General features: G+C 44.4%; 1 protein-coding gene and 2 long non-coding RNA genes across 7 annotated transcripts in view; 2 read left to right on the top strand and 1 right to left on the bottom strand.

Moving 5' to 3' along the window:
• The window catches only part of LOC106010579 (uncharacterized), a 53,954-nt gene extending 43,016 nt beyond the window's left edge, over positions 1-10,938 (top strand). Inside the window, exons 2-3 of the long non-coding RNA XR_015443769.1 lie at positions 4,095-4,147; positions 10,298-10,938. This is a non-coding gene — a long non-coding RNA (uncharacterized LOC106010579). The remainder of the gene's footprint in view (positions 1-4,094; positions 4,148-10,297) is intronic.
• The window catches only part of Clybl (citramalyl-CoA lyase), a 225,499-nt gene that overhangs the window by 25,756 nt on the left and 183,074 nt on the right, over positions 1-16,669 (bottom strand). For all 5 annotated transcript variants that reach the window (XM_004858621.3, XM_004858622.4, XM_087193076.1 and 2 more), the window contains exons 3-4: positions 6,115-6,303; positions 1,415-1,516 (exon numbers count right to left, since the gene is read on the bottom strand). In XM_004858621.3, coding sequence (XP_004858678.1) covers positions 1,415-1,516; positions 6,115-6,303 — 291 coding nt within the window. The remainder of the gene's footprint in view (positions 1-1,414; positions 1,517-6,114; positions 6,304-16,669) is intronic.
• The window catches only part of LOC147823456 (uncharacterized), a 99,464-nt gene that overhangs the window by 74,507 nt on the left and 8,288 nt on the right, over positions 1-16,669 (top strand). The window lies entirely within an intron of this gene.

The following is a 16,669-nucleotide window of genomic DNA, read 5'->3' as shown; positions in this document are numbered from 1 at the left end:
CCATGGGCAAGAAGGAAAGAATTTTAAAATCAAACTAATTTGATTATTTGCATTAGGATCAAGTAAATGGTCTCAGGATTAAAGGCATTTGATACAAAACCTATAGCTTCAGAGGGGAAAATAAAAATGCAACAAGTCCTCCACGGTGGTTTAATAAAGCAACTTTGACATCTCTGAATGAAACTGAAGATTAATAACATTCACTATAGACAGGACTGGGAATCTTGAAAGGTGGGGATGTAAACTGCTAATACACATGTAGGTGGAAAAGAAATGAGGAACCAGTAGGGACACTGTTGATTAATTTCAGGCATTGCCAGGGCCCCTTAGTACATTATAGAATAAAAAGGCGAAACAGTGCTTAAAATTAAATCACTGTATGAATCTGGTTGCTTCGAAGGGATGTGTTGTCGATCCCATTCCGAGGGTTCTAGGGTGGGCTGGAGGAATTTGTGGTTATTTGTGTAAATGAGCTGATCACGAGGTGAGGCTTGAAACAGCCCCCCCAGACATTTGCACTCAGCCCCTCCTGCACAATCCCACAGGTCTCAAAGTTTTCTCTCCAGCATCTGCTCACACAGTCTCTCCCCAGCCCAGGTCAACTATCTTTTTCCTTTGTTTTTAGTAATCTCTTTCTCTTGCCCTCTGCGGGAGAAGAAGAAAAAAGAGGGCTAGAAACTCTGTGGAGGGGGCACCGGGGTGCTAAGTTGCTATCACAGGCCAGGGCGATTGAGAGGCATATTTGGAAAACAAAATATAAATGCCCACGAAAAAAGGGAACAAAAACAGGCCAGCGATGGGTCTGGCAAGGCAGGTAGCTGAGGGCCCCACAAAATGGTTGAAAACACTTGGCTTGGCCAATTCCCCTGAATGTATACTTAAAAATACTTTTAGTTCTAATGTGCCAAAGTAAAATAGTAGACTGTCGATTATTTGTGTACACGAACTTAGAAACAATAATCTCATCTGCTACAGTCTGGATGCCTTGCTTACAAGGAGGTGAGAAAAGGTCTCCATGAAAAGGCTACTGATAGAAAAAGAACAATTCAAAGTTAACTCATAAGGGTAACAGAATTAATTTCCCATGTACATTTAATCTATAAATGTAATCATCCAAAGCATATATTTACACGGTGATTATTTAATTAAAGTTATTAGAGATATGTAAATATTTCGTTTAAATCTTTAGGACTGGGAAGCTTTTCCTTTCTATTTAACCTATTTCTTTGTTTTCTAAGATGCTGACAACCTGGTTTTTGGACTATTACAGATAACAGATGGTGCTCAAGGTTTACCTTGCTGGTAAATCTTTCCTTAAAAATATTTTAAATAGATGTTAAAATCGAAAGCAAAGGTTCTCTTTTGGTGATAAATAAAATACTAACTTATGTATCCAATGTTATGGTTTTCTTACCTTAAAATTGAGCAAACCCATTGCGGTTTCCACAAAAGGGATTAAATTCATTGGTTGTTCGAGTTTTCGGCCTTTTAAGTGGAATGAAAATTTGCCCGCAAACTAAAATCAAAAGTGTCATAGGTGATTAGTGGGAGAAAAAAAAAGAAAAGAAAAGAAAAGAAAAAGGTACAATCCCTGAAATGTAGGCGCAGAAGTAGTAGAGTATTTGAGTCTTTGGCCTGAGGAAGTAATATCCCAGCCTCCTTCATCCACACAAAGGAATTAAAAAAAGAAAAAAGAAAATGAAAAGAAAAAAGGTTACAAAGTTACCACCAAACTAAACAGTAAAACCCCAAGCATTACAATTTCTTTTTTCACCTAAAGAGCAATTTGAGGCCTAGGAGTCAGGCTGGAAGGAGAGATTCCTGGGTTTAAATGCTTCTCGTGAAAACATATTTACTGGAGACCTCTGGCCCTCTGCGTTAAATGCAAATGTGGGCCCTTAAAACAATGCGGTCCTGCTCTACCTGCGGCTCTGTTTTTGTTCCGTGCCCAGCACTGACATCGCCGGAACTGTTCCGCAGCCTTCTACGTGGAATCCATATTATTCATTATAGCATCATTACCCTTTGTTCGGGTGGTTTTTCTCCATAATTTTTTAGCTTACCTAGGAAGACCTTAAAAAGGAAGTTTAATTCTTTGAAGACCAAAGCTCGCCAATTTTTTCCATGAGACCAGTTCACAGCTAGCTCTGGCTGCCAGTGGGGTAGCCCAAATTCCAAAATCTATCATCTGGAAACATACAAAAGCTCTGGCCCAGATTCCCCCCACCCCCCCTTCAAAAGGGGGGAAAAACTCCCCACAATCTAAATTGTAAATCTATTATGTCTATCTAGATCTAATAAGATGTGGAGAGATTAAAAAAAAAAAGAAACACAGGTGATAAAGATATTTTTGTAAATAAAGATGAAAACATAAATATATCCATTTTAAATTTAAGGGATATTCAGCCATTAATGGATATCAAAGGAAAAGGGAATTTTAATCATCTCTCCATTCAGTCTCAGTTGGGTAAATCATATCTAAGAGATTTGCATAAATATAAACCATCAAAGACTTTTCATCTTCAAAGGGGGTTTCAAGACCCTATAAGCTTTGTACTGTAATCATCACAGGTCACCACCCTGCAGGAATAAGGCTGCTATGGCAACATAAAAAAACTAATGCTTAAGGCTTAGCATAATATTCTGACTAATAGAAAGGAAACTCATTTTAAAAGCTGGCAGCCTATTTACCAGAAGCGGGATTAGAGGTGTTATTTCCCCTTTTAGCTGCCCCTCCTCGGCTGCAAATCCCCCCCCCCTTAAAAAAAATCTAATCACTGGGATCTTTAAAAAGCTTTTGAGCAATTTGCAGTAACTTTACAATTAGGCTAAAATAAATCACAGCTTTCAGTAATGAAGGACGGTTCCCCTTGCTCCTTGCCCTCCCTGCCTCAGCCAGCCTCACCTCCGTAACTTTCAAGGCAAGGGTTAACTCAGCCAGGACGAGAGAAGCCGCAGTGCAGTGCGAGGGGACAGAGCCCTGTGGCCTTCGACGCGGAGGGAGAGGAAACATAATTTAGGTCACAATTATGCTAGAAAGCAGGTGCTGAAATATTAGTGGTTTTTTGGTGTTGACTATGTAGATTTTCTTTTTTCATTAAAAAAAAAAGAGAGAAAACTTGCAAAAGCCACTTGCCCTGTTCTCTGTGATAATTCTTCTAACTACAAAAATTGTAAAGTTTACAACTGGGCAAAGCCTTTAAAAGATTCACCCTGTTCTTAGCAAGTAAAATCTCGAATGTTCTTTATTTTTAAACCAGTAGGGGCATTTAAAAAATTAAATATGGCAGCCCCTCTGCCCTCTCCCCCCTCCCACTCTTTCTTAAAAAATTGCATTAAGTACTAACACAAAAGGTAACTAGTGGAGAAGTTTCAATTAATTTTTTTCAAAAGGAGACGATTAAATGTTTCCGGCCTGGTAAAGTGTTCATTTCAGCGAGGTGGAGGGAGCTGGGGTGGGGGGAGGAAAAGAAGGGGGAGAAATTACAAAGAGATTGGGGAGGAGATGAAGTAGCGAGGCTCAGCAATTCTTTCAATTCCAGTGCACACCCAATAGTGTGTTGGAAGAATGCACACTGTTCGGGATTTGTGGGAGAATTGTCCCGCGACAAAAGAGGCAGAGCTACGCTTGTTATAGTCCAATAAGCTGTGCCAGTCAAACAAGAACCCACACTAGCGACAAAAGGCGAGCAAGAGATTCTCACACAAAAGGAAACAAGTAAGCCCATCTTTGAGTTGTGCATCAGGCTCTGGGTTTTACGCTTCGCATAAATACAAATGGAGAGGAAAAAATAAACAGCCCCAAAGACTTTCTGTGAACTAGAAGTGCTGCTTCAATTCCAGCGCGCTCCCGGGCATCCGAGGAGGCTGGGCTGGGTCCCCTCTATGATAAAGGGTGATGCCGGAGATAAGCGGGCATCACCGGTGAGACCTGACAGGGACGGTGACTTCTGTCCACTTCCATCAACCTAAGACATGTCCCAGAGGAGTCAGAGCCCTCAAGACCCTAACACGCTCCCACGGAACCTCCCAGTTTTCAGGGTGACCTTGGAGAGAACCTCAGTTTAGTAATAAGTACTGGCCCTTCCCTACAGGTCTTTAAGAAGAGCCCAACACAGAGCTGCCCAACAGAGACACAAGGGCATCTGTAAGTATGACTTTAAATTTTCTTTTCTTGTTTTTTTTGAGATGAGGTCTTGCTATATAATCCAGGCTGGCCTTGAACTCACAGCAATCCTCCTGCTTCAGCTTCTCAAGTGCTGGGATTACAGGCATGTGCCACCATGCCCTGCTTTTAATTTTAAAATTCCTAATAGCTATGGGTGGTCAAAGAGTTAAAGAGACAGATCCAGTTAATTTTCATAATATCTTGTATTCCACCTAGTAGATCCAAAATATTATTTCAATGAGCAATCAATGTAAAAATTACCGAGGTGGTTCATACTCACATTCTTCTCCCCTCACCAAGTCTTCAAAATCAGGTGTGCATTTTACACTTGTAGCACATTCCGTTCTCACGGGCCACCTTTTTTTTTTTGGTCCTGGGGATGGAACTTGGAACTTTGTGCTTGTGAGGAAGGCAGCCAAATCACTGAGCTAAATCCCTGGCCCTCAAGGACCACATTTCAAGTGCACAGTAGCCCCATGTGGCAGATGGCCCCTGTGTCGCACACAATAGGTCCAAGCTATTCAGATTTAGTAAGCAGGCGAGCAGTTTTATTAGTATTATAACCACTCAGTGTTTTGCTGTGATTGCATCTAGACCCTTCGAGATAATATTTGTTGTTGTTATTGTTTTTATTTATTTATTTTTTTCTTTTTAAAAATATTTTTGGTACTGGGGATCGAACTCGGGACCTTGTGCTTGTGAGGCAGGCGGCGGAACAACTGAGCTAAATCCCTGGCCTATTGTTTTCATTTTTTGAGACAGGGTCTCACTACTGAGTTCAGGCTAACCTTGAACACATTAGGTAGCCCAGGCTGCCTTGGAGATCCTTCTGCCTCAGCCTCCCAAGTGCTAGGATTACAGGTATGTGCCACCACTCTTGGCCTTGAGATAACACTTTGAACCCTCTGCTCACTCGCCCTGACAACAAACACAGCCAGCTCTCGAATCTCATAGCTTCCGCCCTGAAGTAGCAAAATAAAATGGTATTTCATTCAACAGAGACCTGCAGAATAATAGCAACCCCTAAATAAATTTATCCCCCCCATACTGTTTCACAGTTAAAACAATGATAGTATAATTGGGCCTATTTCAAAAGCTTTCTTAAGTAATTTGATGTGCCAGCCACTTTACATTTCACGTTTTTATTGGCTGAAAAGTCTGTCCTGAAACTCAAACACACCTGTCAGCAATTTAAAAAGGACGTACTAGAGAGCTGTTCAGGAAATAATATCTTTGCTAATTAAAACCACCAGTTAAAAGCTTCCTGTGTATTCATCTAGCTGCCCCCAGAGGTGACCTTTTTGTCCCTTACTTTGGCTCAGTTTTTCATACACAGCTCATGTCCTCAGCGGCCTATGATGACTTCAGTGTGGCTCAGCAAAGGCTGTGTACGTCATGGCTCTTCTGGGTGGAAACCTTGGCCTGGGCCCGGGAGCGGGGGTAGGAGCAGGGACAGAGGGCTGGCTCCTATCCAGGGACTGTTCTAGGGCGCTTCGGGGAGGCTGATTTGTCCAAGCCTCAAATCCCATCAGGGAGCAGAAGCATCATTTCAAAAGTAGAGCTGTTCCCTGGTATACTTGGGAAAAGCCAGTTACTAGGAGGAGGGAAGGGTTGCTTGCGCTCAGTCTTCTGTCGCTGTTCCCTTCCTCTCTGCTCTTTGTATGAATTTTCCCTTTCCAAATCAAGGGAATGGTGGTGCATGGCTGGAATCCTAGCACTCTAAGAGGCTGAGGCAGGAGGATGGTAAGTTCTAGTCCCTCCTGGGCAACTTAGCAATACCATGTCTCACAACAAACAATCAAAAAGTTGGAATGAAGACCATGGGTTCAATCTCCAGTACTGGAAAAAACCACCAACCCAAATCAAAACCCAAGGGTACCCAGTCCTTCTTTCTGCTGTTACACTGGCCAGCTGACCTGAGTCTCAGAGCAAAGCATTCTACTCACCCACTGGATTTCTTCAGGACTTTCCACCTTGGGGAGCATCAGGCTGGAAGGGAGCACCCGGGACTGCAGAACAGCTGCCAGGTCTTCCTCGGCCAGGCCGCTGGACACCGAGCTGACTCGCACACACTTTTCAGCTGGGCCCAGATCAAAGTCTTCAAGAGTTTTTACTATTTTCAATCGAGCTTCATTCTGTAAGTGTTGATAAAAATGGACTTCTAAGTTTAGTTTGATTATGAAGAGGAACAGAAGTGAACTTTTCAAGGATTCAGAGTCTCGACACCATTATTAGATCTCAAATTTCCTGTCTATCATAAAAGTGATATTTGAAAAGTCACCCAATCTGGCAGATGAACCTCTGATTTCTAGACTTCATTCGAGGTGGCTTTCTCATGGTTGAGATCTACCACGACACAGCCATGGCATCCTGCTCGTCACTACTCCTTTCCAAGTGGGAAGGCACAATAGGCAATTATTTATTGATCGGGCATTAACTAAGTTCTTTAACTGGAATGTTCTCATTTAATAAATATAAGACATCTGGATCATGGCGGGCTCATCTGTCAGCCTATTCACATTTGGGGGGTAAAAAATAAAGATTTCTTTTTCCTTTTCTCCATGTATATGTTTTTTTACTCACTTGTTTTATTTTTTGCAACTGAGTTGCATCTTGACATTCAATTAAGAAGGAGCTCGCAGGAATGTGACACTCCACATTACAAGAAAATGTCCCACTTATTCAGGTGGATGGCAACAACAGTACCAGGGAATCCCTTTGTGAAATACTTAGCAAATACATTTTTTTCCCCTTTGATTTGACAGACTTTGCTCCACAGTTAAGAAAAGCTGAAAGGTTGAAATTCTGCTTCAGTATTTGAATTATCCCATGAAAAACCATATGAGTCCAAATATGCTCTTTATTGGGGTTGGGTTGGGGAGAATGAAGGTGGAATGGAGGACAGAAAGGTGCCCTGAGAGGGGATTGGTGTCAGGAGAAAGAAAGCACCGGGAGCCATCACTTCCTGCCAATTTCAGTTTCAAAACCGAATTCCTCCCACTGCCAACAGCCCTCCACAAATTCGCATTGTCAGAGCAAATGCTTATCAAAAGTAGTTTCATGTGGGAAGGGTTTTTATGGCACTAATAAAACTTTAAAGCTGCTCACTGCTGAGGAGTGGTTTTTTTTTTTAAGTTTTAACACTATACTGACGTTTCAATAGCAATGATTATCTAGGAAAATAGCAAACCAAAGAAGGGACAAGAAAGCATTATGTAAGCCAATATGGAGTCTCAGTCCAATGCAGGAGACAAGCCAGGACGGGAGAGTTAAACCAGACGGATGTAGGTCTACGACCTACTTCCAAATGTGGTCTGAGTTAAGTGGTGTGTGTGAGGAAACAGTAGCTCAGAGTTGTCAGGTCAGATGGAAACATTACCTAGGACCAGTGCAGGGCATCTCTGTGGAATTCTGATTTGTAGCACTCTGGCCACCAATAATTAGGCCAAGCTTAGACAAAAGCAAGAGGGAGCTTGTGCTACCGAAAGTCAGGAGTGTAACAACCAACAGTGTGCTTCTACATCACACCTTTGGCCACTCCACCACTATAAAGCTCCTCATCCATGTGTTCTACCAACACTCGTTACAGCCGCTGGATGGGAATCCAGGAAAGCGAAGGCAAACGTTAGCTCAGCGTCATGGGTGCCAGGCCCTCTCGAGCTGCAGGAGAAAAGCTTCATGCTCTCTCTGGTAGCATGGGCCATCAGATCCATGGCCTGGGAGACCCAGACAGCTATCAACCCTGGATCTCTCCACTTTGCAAACATTCTAACTTCCAAGTTCTCTTTCAGCAGCAAGTCAGCCTTAGCCAGGCGTGGTGGTGCACGCCTATAATCCCAGCAGTCTGAGAGGCTGAGGCAGGAGGATCACAAACTCAAGCCCATCCTGGCAATTTAAGTGACTCGGTAAGAATCTGTCTCAAAATTAGATAGACAGATAGGCAGATGGCTGGGGATGTAGCTCAGACTGAAGGCCTGGGGTTCATTTTCCAGTACCACACTCATAGAAAAACAAAAACAAAAAAGTCAGCCTTGCAAAGGGTCTATTAAGACAGAGTAAATGGAAAATAGAAGGGAACTCAGAAGACCAGCGAGGCTGAGACGCCCCCTGAAGCTGGAGTGACTGGATTGTCATCTCCCCTCTGCTGTAATCTGCTGTGTGCTCAGCAGCACACGCTCCCTGGCAACACCAGCTTCCTAAATTGTTAATGCTGGTGTCACACAGCATCTGACCTCTGAGCTGTTTTTCTGTTTCCCTTGGATGTGAACGGGACTGTTTGTTCAAAGCTCGTGTTCTAGTCCTGTTTGTGAATTTTATCTTGAGTCAGATCGCCATGGTTTCGGCACATTCCGGTTTACTTAAGAAAATTCAGCCCTTGTGAAATTGGCTGCAAATGAAGTCCCTAACTCCAATTTTGGGCATAATCTGATTAGTACTTTTCATGTTATAATGAGCAGTGAATGCTCAGCATTTTATTGGGCTTTTTAATTTTGGCTCAGAATTAAAGCCAAGCTCTTTCCACTTCATCCTTCTGCACCTTTCCAAAAGAAGACAATGGCTTTGGAGGTACATTGCCACGAGATGCCCTTGTTCATGGGCTGTTGCTTGTTTTGATTTACATAAACCAAGTGTGCATCCGTCTGGTCTGGATCCCAAAATACCCAACAACTTCATGAATTTACACCAACCGACAGGCACGTCGGTTCTTTTTCCCTTTTTGGTATTTTAATGGTGAAACATGTTGCTGTGCTAGCAAACACACCCATGCCATCTGTTGGTCTGAAATGAATGAAGGCAGTTTCTAAGAACCAGTAAGTTCAGCGTCCGGTGTTCGGTGAGAGTCACAGTCTACCCAGTTGCGAAAAGCAGGAAGTTCTGTTCCTTCCATCTTCTCCCTCTCGCTCTGTGCCCACCATCATGCCTGCTTTCTCGTCTCCATCTTTTCACCCCCATGTTTCCCTTGTCTGTTTCTCTGGCCCATCCCAGCAGAGGCGCCATCTCTCAGACGACTCTCGGGGTGACCTGCTGGGGCCTCGGGGAGGGACAAGCCTCCTGGGGACAGAGGAAAAGGAAGTAAAGAAGCCACTGGAGGAAGACCTTTGGGGGATCTCGAATCCTGGAAGCAAGGTGGGTTGTTCCCACTGAGGGTGGGAGGGGACTGTGTTCTCAAGGCCACGCTGCAGGGCAGCCTGTGGAAGCGTCCTCACTGTGGAATGAACTTGCCCCCCTGAGATCCGACAAGCTGGAAAAGACAGAGTAATGGAATTAGGGCCTTTATCCATAGTTCCAGGAGAGCTCTGAAGAGACGAATTGCCGTCGTCCGTGCTGCATTGGGTTTGAGCCCAGACTTTGCGGAGGTCTCAGAGATGGTTGGCAGAGCTCAGGATCTTCTAAGAATGATTCTAAAACATGGTGTTCCCAAAGTTCCCGCACCCGATCGATATTTCGTGCCATGGGCTGTCGGTGCAGTGGACCGAGAGCTAATAAACTTGTCCTTATCCATAAGCCACCATATTATGTGACTGTGTCTGGGCCAGGAACCAAGGCGTGCTCTGATTTCAGAGGCTGGATTCCTGTCACCTGCAGAGGAGACACGCTCAGGTGACGTCAGAAAGCGGATAAATCAACCATCACCAAGACCGGCAGACTCCGAAATTAAAGGAGAAAATATGGCTGCAGTTGGTTCCATCGGTACCCATTAAAGCTAATAACTAATCATCCTTGCAAGTTTCTAGCTCAGAATGATCAAATCGGCAAAGAAAACAACATCCGTCCACTTTTACACTCCAGTGGAAGAGGTGGTCCCTCGCGGCAGGGCGGCACAGTCTCCCATCTGGAGAATAAATCGAGTGTGAAGTACAGTATAGTTTGGGACCAGGCGCCGTGGCAGCAGCTCAGCAGTCAGTTCATTAGTTCCAAACTTCCAGGGATTAGAGCGGCATCAATTCTACTGTCAGATAGGATGAGACAGACAGGACACGAGAGGCAAAGAGGATCGAGACACCGAAAGCAGCCCCTTGGGTTTATTTCTACAACGACAAAGTATAAACACACACAAATAAGTGCCTTAAATAGTAGCATTATCAGTTTCATAACATCTGAGTTAACACCTTGCCCTTCAAATTCCAGCTCCCTCCCCAAATCTTGAATGTTAATGTGTAGCGGTTCCGGAGGAAATCACAAAGACAAGCCCTGCGTGCAACAGGAGCCAGGAGAGAGCAACACGGCCCAGCCGGGGTTCGGCGATGAAGAAGCAGGAAGGACTTCCTGGACTCCAGGGAGATGCACTGCATTTGCGATTTAATAGATTGTATATATGATATCTGCTACATATGTTTAATGTTTTCATCCTGCAAATGGCAAGTCGCCACGCCATATATTTAGAAACACGTGTAAATTCTTCTCTTTTCTAGATTCGCCCACCTGATCTCATTTCCACTTCACCTCGTGTATGAAGTGGCTTCGGTCATGGAGTGGCCCCACTTTTGAGAAGGCCCTGCTGTCGGTATCTTTATGAAAATGATGAACATTTTGGAGTCAAGTCTGGTTTAAAATAAACTCTGTCTGAATTTTTTCATTTCAGGATCTCCTTTTTTACACGACTGCTTTTTATATATTTATATTTGAAAAACAGAGTGCCTGTAACATAAAGTAAGTCATCGCTGGTAAATACCGGATTTTTCTTATAAATGTATCAAAATTATAATAATGATTCAGAGATTGTCATAGAGACTGTGTTGAAAAAGCAAATAAAATCTGTTTCTTGTCCAGTGGTGATGTGTTTCGTCAGGTGAGGTTGGAGAGCTGACTTTCTATCCCCTGGTTTTTCTCTCGTGCAAAAGAAAGCTTGGTTTGCTTGCTTCCACAAAAGAGAAAATGTATGATATTGAACACATCCTGTGTTAACTGGTTTAAAATTTCACGCCTTGGTTCACTGTACAAGCCGTTACATGCTGGACATCCTGTTCACTCTGAGAACGTGGATTTGGGTAAAGCAAAGTTTCTGATGTTAATTAATCATGAAAGGTACATTACAACACAGGTTTATAGTAAAAATACAAAATCACCTTTCATTCAGAGGATGAAGAAGACTCAGGTGTGTCTAACGGGAAGCTGATAGGATGTAATTGGAATTTGGGGCCTTCAGAGATTAACTGGGAAAAAGAAAGCTCTACAAAACACAGCTCTAAAACACAAATATCTATGAAAAGAATTTATTTTGAAGGTACCTGAGCAATTAAAAATATTTTTAAGGAGGCCGGGGATTTAGCTCAGTGGTTTCATCGCCTGCTGCGCAAGCGCAAGGACCTGAGTTCGATCCCCGGTATCAAAATATATATATATATATATATATATATATATATATATATATATATATTTTTTTTTTTTTTTTTTAAAGCTGTTGGAACAATAGCTTTGGGTCATAAAAGCCTTTACATTTGTTAAAAATCATGGAATATAGACTTTAAATTGTGCATTTCACTGTATATAAATTTCAACTCAAAAGCAAACCAAAAAACTGTAAACAAATATGGACTTCTAGTTAATAATATGCACACAGGCGTATTTAAGAGGAAATGTACTACTGTCTGCCACTTACTCTGAAAGAAATAAAAGGCAGTAGGATGAATTTAAGGATGGATAGGAGAGATGGATGGAGAGACATAGGTTAAAGCAGGGAGAGTAGGATGTTCATGGGAAAATAAAGCGGGTGAGTATATGGGTAACAGCTTTTCTGATGTTTGAAATTTTTTGTAGTAAGACTGAGGAAATTTTTTTAAAGGTACCTCAAAATGTTGATTTTTTTTGGAATTGACTGACACATGTATGTGGTCTCTTTACACTATTACCTTTACATTGGTATACATTTGAATATTTTTTAATGATAAAAAGTTTAAAATTAACCACTTGAACTTTATTTTACTTGTTATTTGTAGGAAATAATTTGGGGAAGATTATTTTTAGCTTTCGATGTCTTTGGGGGGGATAACAGCTTTAATGAGACAAAGTTCACACAACATCCAACTCAGCCATTTAATGTGTACAACTAATAGATGAGTGTGGCGGCACAGGCCTGTAATCCCAGCCCTCGGGAAGCTGAAGCAGGAGAACTGCCATGAATTTGAAGCCAGCCTGGGCTACACACTGAATTCACGTTCAGCCTGAACTACATAGGGAGACCCTGCCTCAAAATAAAAAGAAGGGTACCACCAGTGTACTTTTCTGTCTGTAGTGTGCTTTGTGGGACTTAGAAATGGAGGTATGCAGTATGTGGTTCTCTGCGACCAGCTCCTTTGACCCAGGACAATGTTTCAAGCTTCATCCGTGTTGCAGCAAAGGCCAGTGGCTCCTCTTCACTGCCAAGCAGTGTGCTCGGTAAAATATAAACTTTCCATTCTAAATTTTTTTGTTTTTGTTGGGCACACCCATAATCCTGGCACTCTGGGAGGCTGAGGCAGAAGGATCACAAGTTCGAGTCCAGCCTGGGCAACTCAGTGGCTTAGTGAGACTCTGCCTCAAAAAGCAAAAATGGGCTGTGGTGTGGCTCAGTGCAAAGGCCCTGGGTTCAATGCTCAGTACTCTGCCCTCAACAAAATTTTGCTGGGCTGGGGATTGACCCTAAGGCCTCACCCACACTAGGCAAGCACTGTACCACTGAACTACATCCCTAGCCCTATTTTTTATCACTTTCAACAGAAACTCTTCTTCCATTAACCAACAATTCTCCATTCTCTTCACCCCCAATTCCTGGTAATCTCTAATCAACCTTCTATGAATTTGCCTACTCTAGATATTTCCCATGGGTGAAACTGTATAATATTCTTTGGCTCTGGCTTAATTCAGAATAGCACCTTCTCCGGGTTCACTGACATTGTGGCATATATCCACATTCCTTCCTTTTTGTGGCTCTGTAATATTCCATTGGAGAGCAGACATACCATTTTGTTGTCTGTCTACTGACAGACACTTCTGAGTAATGCTTCTATGAACACAGGCATACAAGTAGCTCTTTGAGTCTCTCTTTTCAGTTCTTTTGAGCGCAAACCTTGGAGCAGGTATGAGTCACAGTAGGACAGACAGTAATTCTATAGCTTTTGAGGAATTACCAAACTTTTCCACAGTACCTGCCCCATTTTATGCTCCCACTGGAATGTACCAGGTCTGATATCTCTACATCCTCACCAACACTGGTTACTTTCTCCTTTTTTGGTACCGGGCTCGAACTCGAGTCCTTGCGCTTGTGAGGCAGGCAGCTGAATCACTGAGCTAAATCCCTGGCCCCCGTTACTTTCTTTTTTATTCCTCCATGTATATGTGTATGCATGTTTGCACTGGGGACTGAATCCAGGAGCTCAGAGCTGAGCTATATATTAGTTTTTCAGAATTTTGAGATAAGGTCTTGCTAAGTCACTCAACTGCCCCAGGAGGGCTTGAATTTGCAATCCTCCTGCCTCGGCCTCCCAGAGTGCTGAGAAAATAGGCATGCACCACCATGCCCGGTGTGTATCTTCTTTGGAGAAATGTCTATTGAACTCTTGGCCCACTTTTGAGCTGGGTTGTCTTTTTTTGTTGTGTTAGCTAAGAGTTCTTTAAGTATTCTGGGTATTAAATCCTTGTTAGAGAAATGCTTTGCAATATTTTCCTCTGCTCTGTGGCTGTCTTTTCACTTTCTTAATGGCATTCTATGAAGCAAAAGTTACACTGTTGCTGAAGTCCAATTTATCTATCTTTCGTTGTTGTTGTTCTTCATGCATTTGCTATCATTTTGAGACCACTTCCCACAGGTCTGTGACTATGACTTCCTCTAGGAATTTTATCAGTTTGCCGCTAATATTTATGTTTTGAGTATATACAGAGTCTGCCAAAAAAATGTGTACACACTTATCGCTAATAAATAAATGTCTGGAAGCCCATGGCCACCACCCCGAGCACCTCTTGTAATTATAGAGGCCAAAGGTAACTTGTATGACTCTCACGATGGCTCAATAAATTTAGTATTAAAATATTCATACAAGCTTTTCTTTTCCTGATGTAAACATTTTTTTGGTGGACTCTGTAATTTTGTATATGGTGTGAGGTAGGGGGCTATGATATTTTTATTTTGTGCTTTCAATTTTTCATTGAAATACAGTGGTAGTTCCCTGGGAGGAGAAAGCTCTGGCAGAAAGAAGGGTTCACTGCCTCTGCCCCCCCCCCCCCCCCGCGGCCTCGTGAGGGGGCGGTGTCTGCTGCCCTAAGGCCAGAGCTCTGTCTACCCCCTTCCTCCCTTCTCTTCTTCTCTTTATTTTGTTTTGGTTGTGGTTTTTAAACAGGTTCTCGATATGTGGTTCAGGCTGCCCTTGAACTCACTATATACCCCAGCCTGGCCTCAAACTTGGGATAATCTTCCTGACTCAGCCTCTCAAGTGCTGAGATTTCAGGCATGTGCCACCAACTATGCTCTCTTCTCTTTTTTACCTTACCTTCCCCTTCCTCCTCCAGAAGGGTTTCCCACGACTCTATGTGCCAGGCCTTGAGGTCTCTCTGAGGCCCTCGACAGACACCGTCAGGGGCCTCTGAGGTGGCTTAAACCCAAAACTGAGGGCCAGGGGTTGCAGCCAATGCCTTTTATCCTCCTGTTAAATGGGACTTGCTAGTGTGCTCTGAAGTATGCTTTGCACACGTGCCCTAAGAGACACAAAGCCCCCAGCATAGCTCTCCGTGGCCTTGTTCCTGACCAGCGGCAACCTTGACGCTGGGATTTGGGGAGCTCCAGAAGATGCAACCTCGAGGCTCCTCCCAACCATCTTCTTCTCCTTGCTTCTCCGCCAGTGGGGCAGCACCACAACTTCCAGTTTCTAGTGGGATGGCAGAAGCCCTGTGGACTCAGGCGCTGGGTCTGCTCCAGGCGGGCTGCTGCAGTGGGGAAACTGGGTGTCTCAGCCTCCCCTGAAGAGAGGCCACCTGCATGTGATGAGAGGATCAGGCCAAAGATCCAGATACTTGAAAATATTTAGATAACCTAGAGGTCTGTCTTTTAAGAATGTTTATGATTCTAGCAGGGCCTGGTGGTGCACACCTGTAATGCCAGCACTCAGGAGGCTGAGACAGGAAGATCACAGCAAGCTTGAGATTAGCCGTGCTGCACAGTCAGTTCAAGGCCAGCCTGAACTACAAAGTAAGATTCTGTCTCAAAAACATACGAACAAAAAGAATGTGATTCTGAAATCTTCCTAAGCACCATGCTTGCCTTCTGCATGATGACCCTGGCCTGGCACATTTACAGTTTTAGCTTTAAGAGAGGGATTAATGAAATGCTACTTACTACACCAGGTGCTGGGGACAGGGGTGGGGGTGTAGGGAGGAGACACACTATATAAGTCACTCCCAGCTGAACTCCAGGAAGTCGGCTGTTGTTTGTTTGTTGGAACTCAAGGGTAGGGGCAGCACGTCCGCTGAGGTGTGGGGCTGGGAGGGAGCCTGAGGCTGGGGCTGACCTACGGACAGAGCAGGGTTTCAACAGGCACAGAAAAGGAGGGCAGCATGCAGTAGAGAGCCAAAAATGGTCAAGGGCGGAAGCAGGAAGAGGGAATTAAAAGGCACATGGGCCGGGCTGGGTGGCACAAGGAGGTCTATAAGTTTGAGGCTACCCTGGGCTACATAGTGAGTTCAAGGCCAGCCCGAACTACATAGAGAGACCATCTCAACAAAACAGAACAACAGCAAAATACTTCTAAAGAAGGCAGATGGGTGCTCTGTAGAGATGAATCTCGGGAAGGCGGGATCCTCGCTTAAGCCAGGAAGGAGATGGAGTGTCCAAGGGGCGGGGACAGCCCAGGACTTAGAAGTCGGGAGAGAGGGCTGTCGGTGAAGGCCAGACAAGCAAGTGCAGTCTGGTGGGAAAGGGGCTTCTGGGAAGCGGCCCTGTGCCCTGGCTGCACATGGGGGGTCAGCAGTCCCCGAGAAGTCCTTCCTGCCCCCAGTCCCACTCTTGTCCTGGGAGGTCCTCAGCCCTTCGGCTGCTGGGTTCCATTTCTGGGGTGGGTGCTGGCACCCAGGATTCTGACTGGGGACTCGGTCCCAGGCACTGTCATGGAGGTGGGAGGGGCACAGCAGAGCCGGGGCGGGGGGGGCAGCCACCTCCCCTGCTGCACCTTCTAATCAGTCCTTGCCACCTTGGCCCTGGGGGACGGGGGGCAGGCCCCCTTCTCCAGCAGGTACAATGTGCGCCCCAGCAGGGCTGGCTCTCCCTCTCCCTGCATTTGTTTCCTGACTTCCCCAGGTTAGAGGACAGAGGACATAATTAACTGTTTTGGTTTAAAAGCCCTCCTGCTGGGTCGAGGTCTTCGTGGGAGAATCAAAGTAAACAAGCAAAAGCAGTTTCCTTATCCAAGGACTCTGGCACCTACCTTTCTCCACCACGAGGGAAGCGCACTGCTGCAGGTGCATGGGTCCCGGGCAGGGCAGGGCCCGGCCTTTCATTCTCTTACTGGCAAATCAAGAGCATTCGGTTCGTAATTT

Source organism: Heterocephalus glaber, unplaced genomic scaffold (genome assembly GCF_053883595.1).
Source record: "Heterocephalus glaber isolate CG9 unplaced genomic scaffold, H.glaber_assembly_v1.0 deba00001579, whole genome shotgun sequence".
NCBI classification, from domain to species: domain Eukaryota; kingdom Metazoa; phylum Chordata; class Mammalia; order Rodentia; family Bathyergidae; genus Heterocephalus; species Heterocephalus glaber.
This window is presented reverse-complemented; position numbering and strand designations above follow the sequence as displayed.